At 40.6% G+C, this 9,218-nt stretch overlaps 1 protein-coding gene across 1 annotated transcript; it reads right to left on the bottom strand.

The window, feature by feature from the left end:
• Window positions 1–2,505: 2,505 nt before the first annotated feature.
• Window positions 2,506–9,218, bottom strand: LOC109064199 (phosphatidylinositol 4,5-bisphosphate 3-kinase catalytic subunit gamma isoform-like). The gene is made up of 10 exons (XM_042721642.1): window positions 7,197–9,218; window positions 6,771–6,836; window positions 6,459–6,684; window positions 6,272–6,375; window positions 5,499–5,645; window positions 5,326–5,416; window positions 5,085–5,215; window positions 4,660–4,771; window positions 3,645–3,802; window positions 2,506–3,568 (listed from the first exon to the last, which is right to left on the bottom strand). The coding sequence occupies exons 1-10, from the start codon at window positions 9,180–9,182 to the stop codon at window positions 3,287–3,289; spliced, it is 3,303 nt and encodes a 1,100-aa protein (XP_042577576.1). The 5' UTR covers window positions 9,183–9,218; the 3' UTR covers window positions 2,506–3,286.

Below are 9,218 nucleotides of genomic sequence, written 5' to 3' on the forward strand. Positions count from 1 at the left end.
ATAAAGAGGATGTGATAAAGTTCTGGTTTGCCTGAGACCACAAGCAGTTCTGTCTTTGTAAGGTTGAGTTGAAAGTGATGAGAAATGTCTGTCAGGCTGCAATGTGAACAGCTACTGTCAGATCATCTGGTTGGAATGAGAAGAAGAGTTGAGTGTCATCAGCATAGCATAGCAAGAAAAGCCATGCTTCTGAATGACAGATCCTAAAGATGACATGTAGATGGAGAAAAGAAGTGGTCCAAGCACTGAGCCTTGAGGAACCCCAGTAGCAAGAAGTTGTGACTTAGAAACCTCACCCCTCCAAGAAACCCTGAAGGACCTACCAGAGAGGTAAAACTTGAACCACTGGAGTGCTGTTCCTGAAATACCCATCTTCATGAGGGTGGACAGGAGGATCTGGTGGTCAACTGTGTTAAAAGCAGCAGGCAGATCCTGCAGGATGAGCACTGAGGATTTGGGAGCTGCTCTTGCCAGTCTCAGGGCTTCAGTTACCGAGAGCAGTGCAGTCTCAGTTGAGTGGCCACTTTTGAAGCCAGATTGGTTGCTGTCCATGAGGTTGTTCTGTGCAAGAAACATAGAGAGTTGGTTGAACACAACTCGCTCAAGTGTCTTTGCATTGAACAGAAGAAGGGATACCAGTCTGTAGTTTTCTAAAAGTGCTGGATTTATAGAGGGTTTCTTAAGCAGTTGGGTCACCCAAGCCTACTTGAATGCTGTGGGAAATGTACCAGAGTGAAGAGAGGTGTTGATAATGTGAGTAAGTGTGGATATAACTGAAGAAGAAATGGCCTGAAGGATTTGAGTGGGGATAGGATCAAGTGGACAGGTAATAGGAAGATTGGAAAGGATAAGTTTAGAAATGTCTGCCTTCCAGAGTGGAGAGAAGGAGAAGAGAGAATGAGTATTTATGGTTATTAAGTTTTTGTCAGTTTGTGGTGTGGAGAATTGGTCGCTGATGGTTCTTGTTCTTTTTAAGAAGAATATTGCAAAGTCATCAGCAGTAGTTGATGAAGTAGACAGAAGAGAAGAAAAGGTTTTATTGTGGTAGTATGTTGTTTTAATAGTGGAGACACTTGCCGAGAAGGTGAGGAGTGACATATACACTGAGGTCAGTAGAGTTTTTTTGATTTATGCCACTTTCTCTCTGCAGCCCTGAGTGTACAGCAATGTTCCCCGAGAACATCAGACAGCAAGGGGCCAGAGGAGGTGGTGCGTGCTGGTCTGGATGAAAAGCTGCAAAAGATGTCTAAGCAAGATGTTAGAGTGGAGCAAAGAATGTCAGTAGCAGTGTTTGTGTCCAGTGCTGAAAACTGAGAGGGTGGAGGAAGCGAGGATGAAGCCATAGAGGATGGGTGAGTGGGAGAAAGTGAGCGTAGGTTACGCCGAAAAGTGACCTGCAGAGGAGTGTACAGTACGTTGTGTCCGGAGTCAGTGTGAGGTTAGAAGTGATGAGGAAGGGGTCTGAGGTGTGCAACGGTGTAACTTAAGTGTTGTCCGTTGAGCAGTAGCGTGTGTAGATAAGGTCCAATTGGTTAGCTTATTTGTGAGTAGCTGTAGTAGACATGTGCTTGAGGTCAAATGAGGCAAGCAGAGTGTTAAAGTCAGCAGCCTGTGGTTTATCTAGGTGGATGTTGAAGTCACCGAGTAGTACCAGAGGAGTACCTTCCTCAGGGAAGTTTGAGAGTAACACATCCAGCTCATCTAAGAAGTTACCCAGTTGACCTGGTGGACGATAAATAACTGGATGAACAATGAATTGTAACAAGGTGGGTAATAGTAATTGTGTGTGATTCAAATGAACTGTTGCCGGTAAGAGATGGTAGACTATCAAATTTCCATTCTTTGGAAATATGTAGACCCGTCCCTCCACCCTTCCCAGTCGGGCGTGGGGTGTGGGTAAAAGTGAAATTAGTGGAGAGGGCTGCAGGAGTGGCATTGTCCTCTGGTTCGATCCAAGTCTCAGTTAGGGCCATGAGGTAGGGACTTGAATAAGTAGCAATAGATGAGAGAAAGTCTGTTTTATTTATAGCAGAATGGCAGTTCTGGTGGGAAAATACATTGTGGGAAGTGGAAAGGATATTCCCATTAGTAATGAATGGCTTTAAGCTAATGTCCTCATGAAGGAGAAAAACTGGAATTACTACATTGAACAAAGACTTGCTAACTGTTTTTCTCACTTACATGTTCAGTGATGTAGAAGTAACCAAGTAATCGGCAAAATCTCTGAAACACGACTAAGTAAGGTATAGTTTATCCCAAAAATGACCATAATGCCATTTTTACTTGACTTTGTGTAATTGCAAACCTGTGTGGCTTTCTTTATTTTTGATAATGATAGTCAATAGGATAGAAAAAGCTTTGGACCCCATTGACTTTTATCTTAATGGACAAAAATAAATAATAAAATAAAATAAAAATAATATCTTCTTTTGTGTTCCACAGCAGAAAGAATACATTAAATGCATGCAGAAAATTAAAGTTAAAAGAACTGCAAATTGAGATGAATAACTGATACAGACACATTGAAAGTTTATTTACAAAGCAATTTAATATAAAGTAATTAAATATATATTTTTGATTTCATGTTGACTTGAGACATTTGGTAATCTATATATAAAATAATTGCACTACCTGATTAAATATAAAAGTAAAGATTACAGTTAATAATTATTGTAACCAATATCGTTTCCATTCTTTATTTTAATATTTCTTTAAAAAAAGCTAGAAAAGGGGGTTTCATTGTACAACCCGGTGGTCCCCATGTTTACATCGCATTACCAGATCAAACTATTCCTTTTATCTTAGAAACTCACCTTATTCTCATTATTAGACACTTGCAATTACAGAATAAAATAATAAAGGGTTACAAATAAATGTGAACAGGGCATTTCACCCATTACATCTGTAAATAAAAACTTTTGCATGATGCAGCATCCATGCTAATAGGTCTAAGTCAGGGGTCTCCAACCCTTCTCCTGGAGAGCTACTGTCCTGCAGATTTCCGCTCCAGCCCCAATCAAACACACCTGAACCAGCTAATCAAGGTGTTCAGGGCTACTTGATAATTACAGACAGGTGAGTTGGAACAGGGTTAAGTCTGAAGTCTGCAGGATGGTAGCTCTCCAGCAGCAGGGTTAGAGATCCCTGGCTAAGTCATATCAGAGACAGAAATAAAATTACTGTATGCTCCATCTCGAAACGTATGCAAATAATCTATGCAAAACTTTTTTTTTTTTTTTAAATGAAAACACTAATGTACTTCATTGAGGAAATGTAATGTTTGACTTCAAGCTGAACGTTTCTCCACACCCTGTTTAATGCCTAGAACCAAGTGTAGGAACCAGTTGAACTGCACCGTCCAACCCTTGTCCCGGCAGATCTCGATTTGTTCCAAAAAGTGTTGTTTGGCCTCGTCCTCCGAGCATCCGACCGTTAGCGCTTCCCGTATGTACTCGATGTCCTCTTTGCTGGTCAGCTGAGGCATGCCGGTCATCAGCATCATGGAGAACAGGATGATCAGCAGGTTAGTGTGGTGTCTCAGAGCCAGGTAGGCCTTCAGGCAAACGTTCTGCGATTATGAGGGAGATTACGTTTAGTCACAGCACAGGAGTCTGTTGCTAACAGGTAAAATTGTAAGAATGTACCTGAAACTGAAGGAAATGAGGGCTGCTTTTTTTGCCCGTCGTGCTCATCACATAGAGGAAATCAGGAGTCAGCACAAAAGGAACTCGCTCCTTGCTGATCCCCATGAAACTCTTGTAGTTTCCAAGTATGTGACCGAAATCAATGTGGAATAGGTTGCCTAGTTGAAAACGCATGCATTTTGTTATTGTTCCTTGGACTAGTTAACTAATGAAACATTCAGGTTTTAATACAAGTTGAGCTCAAACACAGCACTTGCATTAAAAAATTCATACAATTTTATAAAGTGGATAAGGGTGCACAATGCAAGCAAAGGGCACATTTTTGCAGGTTGTAAAATTGAGTTTATAAATGACGTAAAAGCACTTAGACAATTCGTCTGTTAAAACTTGTGTATTATTTGAGCTGTAAAGCTTTTTAAATCAGCAGTTTTACAGTGGTTTGGGGATTTTAGGGTTTATAGCGTTAAAAGGTATAAAACTGGTTATAAGAAAAAGTTAGTTTATTTATAAAATTTTAAGTTAGTGAATAATTTTTTTTCCCCCACCAGAACCATATTAACATGTCTTGCGGCTATATATATATATATATATATATATATATATATATATATATATATATATATATATATATATATATATATATATATATATATATTATATGGAAGACTTAAGCTTAAAATACTGAAACCTAATTATTAATATTATTTTATTATTTAGGGTTCAGTATTTTAAGCTTAAGTCTTTCATATAATACAAATATTGTTTTATTATTATATTATTATTTTATTTCAGCTTTATTTTAATTACAGATAATAGTTTTATTTAACAATAACAAAACTAATTCAGTTCAACTGTAAGTACCACACGGTGTATACATATACATGGTCTTAATTTTTTTTTGCTAACTAAAATTATGCCCCAAATGCTGTCGACTGAGCTTAACTTGAACAGAACCTGAAATATTCCTTTAACAGCCATTTCATAGCAGAGAGGTTCCAGTAATAACAATAATTACCTGTCTCTGTAATCATTATGTTGTCATTGTGACGATCACCAATGCCCAGGACATAAGTTGCCACGCAATACCCTCCACAGGAGAACACAAAGCGTTCAACAGCCTGCTGGTGCTGAAGAGGTGGTGTGGGATGGAAAAATGCACAAACATATCACCAGTGCCTGACCTTTTTCACATTTGCATCAAGCAAACACAGACTTGCAAACATCTGACGTATGACCTAACCCCCTTATCAGAAGCTGAACTTGACCAAACCCTCCCACGATGGTACACAAGTGTTTAAAAATAGCACACTGGAAGTGTGTATGTGCTGTGTTTGGTCTCCTCAAAGGCAAACTCCCTCAAACAAAGACTCTAATGCACCAGGAAGTTAGAGGTTTCCTTCCTCTTTAGAACATACAACAGTATAAATGGAAATAACATACCTTGTCCTCATTCACACACTTTTCACGAAGCCACTGACTGAGGATTTCATCTTTAAAAGCTCCGGTGTTCCCGACAGTACTTTGTTGAATGTTAGCAATAGTAGTGGCATCCTTCACTATTTCAATCATTCCTAGCAGAGGAACATGAGGAATTCACCATGTTATTTGACTCAGAGCAGTGTGCTATGCATTTTCTTTTTCATTGCTTAATAACTTTAAGAAACACATCAACCACCATTACCAATTTTATTTCCAGTGGAAATACATCCATATGGTAACAAGGAAAGATCCAAAGACTCCAGTTCCCAGATAGACTCCATTATCAGTAAAATCTGAGAGGAACAATGGTCTGTTTGAGAGATAGCGCTGATAATGTTGGTCATGACTGCTAGCATGCATTTAAATTATGTCTACCTGTAATATCAGCATGTCCTGACGAAGGTCATCCCCGTCTTTAAAGATGATCCCAATCGTGTCACTCGACAATGTTGTGGGGTCGGCTCGTTTGAACTGCAGCCACAAGGGTTTCTTCTTGGATGCCATCACTTTGCATTGTTCAATCTACAATTCATAATAAGGTGCAATAATTAACGGATGCATCATCCAGGACTATTGATAAAAAAAAAGTGTCTTTTAGAGGATTCTTTTAGAGGATATTAAAGGAATATTCATGGTTAGGCTCAATTGCCAAAATTAGTGTTTATTACCAAAATTATTAATTTCCACTCATCCCAGTAAGACACAGTGGAAGCTAATGGGGCCAATTAGTACACATAGAATTTAGTGAAATTAGTGTATTAATTAGTGTAACTTAGTAGCAACTAAAATGGAAGAGATCCAACTGCAAAAAAATATTTTTCTTACTTAGTATTTTTGTCTTATATTCAAGTATAAATATCAAAAAATTATTGAATCAAGATTGATTTTGCAAGTAAAATTACTTAAGATATTATGTTGTGTTTTCTGAAAAAAGAATCACAATTTAGTTTGTTTTTGTCGTAAACAAGCAAAAATATCTGCCAACGCGGCAAGAAAATAATCTTGTTTTGCCTTTGAATTAAGATTATTTTTCTTACCCCATTGGCAGATATTTTTGCTTGTTTTAAGTTAAAAATTACAATTTTTATTATTTTATTTTTTCAGAAAACAAGACGTAATTTTTTGGTGTGCCGTATTGTTTTACGTACCACAAGCGCCCCTGCCCGTAGGCCTGGGTCATAAGGCACTTTAAAGCTGTCTGGCAACCCTGACGTCTGCAGACCTTCCAGTTTCTGACGCAGCTGTAAAACAACTACATTGTTCCCACAACATTAGATATGTACTGCATTTTCCTATTGCAATATGCTAGGGACAAACACTGCCTGTAGTTATCACCTTGTTGTGACACGTCATACTTTTCAGCAGACATTAGCTTAATCTCACGAGTGACTTTTTGCAAGGCCTCTGTCATCTCCACCTGCTTCCTGAAGTCCTGCAGCATGGCTTCACCACAGCCACGGAGGTAAGCTTCAAGTATTACGGCATACCTCTGCTGATAGTGCATGGATTGAGCGATTTCGCTACGCAGGAACCAGAACAAGAAATGGCCGATCCGCTGGCTCTGTGAAGGAGTCACAGGAGTTAAACCCAGAAACTTTTTAAAAACATACAAACTGACTGTAGATGAGGGATGAGGTTCTGACTTACTCTAAGCGCACGTTTGAGAAGAAACCTGGCGAGTGCGCTGTCATGGTACGGTTCAAATTTTACAGCCTACAAAACAAATAAGCAGCAACAAAGATTAGGATTCTTTGGCTGATGCAACACAGGGCAACTTTTTTTAAGTAATATTTCTTGGGCAATTTTCCATCAAGAATGGGTAACAAATTACTAACTGTCATTTGGGCCCTGTGTCTCACCTGGTTGCCCAAAGTTGCCCGGCAACATTGCCCAAAAAAATGCCCCGTGTATCATCAGCCTTTGAGTTGCACAGGAATGTCCGATTACATGTAAATCTTTACTTTGCATGCTGATTTTAATAGCCAGCTGAAGTTTCTTTGTTAATGTTGAGTTGTTATGTCTGAGCAGTTATGCAAAAGCAACCACAGTGTGTTGTAAACACCCGAGTCTCACCTGAACAAGCTGCAGGAGGTACCGCAGGACATCGTCATCTTCCAGAGTCTCCAACTTCCGGACGGCCATAGTGCGCACTTTTTCATCAGAGAAGTGGCAGTCCAGTAACTGTATAGCCAAACCCACATCTAGCGAGCTTCGGTCCCAAACAGTGCACCTTTCAAGAAGATGGTGCGTTATCATTACAGCCTCTTGTTTGCCCCACTTAACCGAGGAAAGAAACTTTGGATAGGCTTTGGGATCCTTCATGCACTCCTGCCGGAAGTGCCAAAGCAATTCTTTATCTTCGGAGCTTAGCGGATGCAAAGGGTCGGTAGCAATTATCTGCTCAAACTGTTTGCGCAGATGGTTGGGCATCTCTCTTTGCCCTCGCTCCCCTTCCATTTCCGAGTCCGGAGAATCCTTGCTCTTGGGAAGAGCCACAGGGTAGCAGTACTTGTCCAAGAGAATGGCAACAGCCATGGAGCTGTTCTTGTCTGGGTTGGTTGCGGACGTGAGTTTGTCTGCGTTAACGCTGCTGTTGTCTTCACTCTTCTCAGGCATCTTCCACATGTGCAAGATGAACTCTCCTTGTCTGAGCAGGGAGCGGTGGTCCACCAGTAACAGGTTGACATAGTACAGCAAGCGGCTCTTGTTTTTGCATTCGTTTTCCTTGGATGTTTGAGTCTGTGCTTTTCCACACGACACCTGCAGACTAAGTCGGGCACCTTTGGGCAAATCCTTGATCTTTATGTTGAACTCCAACCAGGTGTTCCAGAGCACCTCCTCGGTGAAGGGTTTGGAGGTTGTCCTTTCTTGGGCCAGCAGCTGTTGTCCGTGGAAAATACTGGCTTCTACAAACACAATCAACTCGGAATTACGAGGCAACACTGGTATGTCAATCCCCAAGATCTTCACCCTGAATTTACGATTGCAGTCCCAAAGGGAGATGGTAAAAACCTTCTCGTGGTCTTTCTCAGTGATGGTCAGTTGTTCGTGAGTACCAGCGACACCGGTGCAGTCATCGACCTGAGACCAGTCCTCTTTTTGGACCACGTCTAGTTCTGGGTCTGGAGGATGCTCTAAAACCAGATGGATCTCTTCACCATTTTTAAGACACTGTCTGATCCAGTGGAAATCTTTGATGGCGTAGTTGCCATATAGGTATTCCTCTCTTCCACAAACCCTCAAGACAAAATCGGATTCGCTGACGTCTTCCGATATGCCTAAAATCGCTCGCTTTTTTTTTATCTTGGCAAAGAAGCTCTGAAGAACCTGGACAGGTGTGTCATCTATAGACACCTTAATAGTCTGGCTTGTTGTGTCCTTGTGTATCACTACCAGGATGTGATTGTTGCTTATTTTGCTCAGCAGATATTCAGGGAGAGGCTTTGGGGTTATCCATGGATCCATCGAGTAGAGTTTGGGATCTCGATCAGACAGCTCAATTTTCCGAGGGGTTAGTAGCTTTCTTCGCGTGAACTCCAGTTCGTCGTCGTGGACGTTGCTGACATCTGTAACATCATATCCGATTAGGTGGTTCAGAAACCGTTGATATTGAAGCGAATCCTCATTAGGCTGCGTTCTAACAACCAGGTGAATCTTGCCGACCTCTTTTCTCAATGCTTTCCAATATCTGATACAGTCAAGGGTTTGGAATACCTGCTGCTTGTCGTAGATCTCATACCAGTTGCCTTTCTTCTGGTAGAGCAGCATGCAGTGGTCCGGAGAGTATTTTTGGTAAAATTCAGGGCACAATTTAGTGGTTACCGCTCTGTGCCAAATCTGAACCTTCACCTGCTCTACCGTCCAATTGCCAGTCACGTCTATATGCAATGTGTCTGGGTTCCTGCTGTTTTTGTTGGTGGTGGGAAGTACAAAATCTACAGCTATATTATCCGTCGATACAGCTGAGGTAGAAGTAAACGCTTTCATCTTTCTTCTTCTCCTCTTGTTTTCCTCTCTGCGAACTACTGGTGGTTCATCATCACTGGCTTGGTGTTCCATAACCAATGCTAAATTTGTAAAAGAAAAAGTTTTTTT

This window comes from Cyprinus carpio, chromosome B4, assembly GCF_018340385.1.
Source record: "Cyprinus carpio isolate SPL01 chromosome B4, ASM1834038v1, whole genome shotgun sequence".
NCBI lineage: Eukaryota > Metazoa > Chordata > Actinopteri > Cypriniformes > Cyprinidae > Cyprinus > Cyprinus carpio.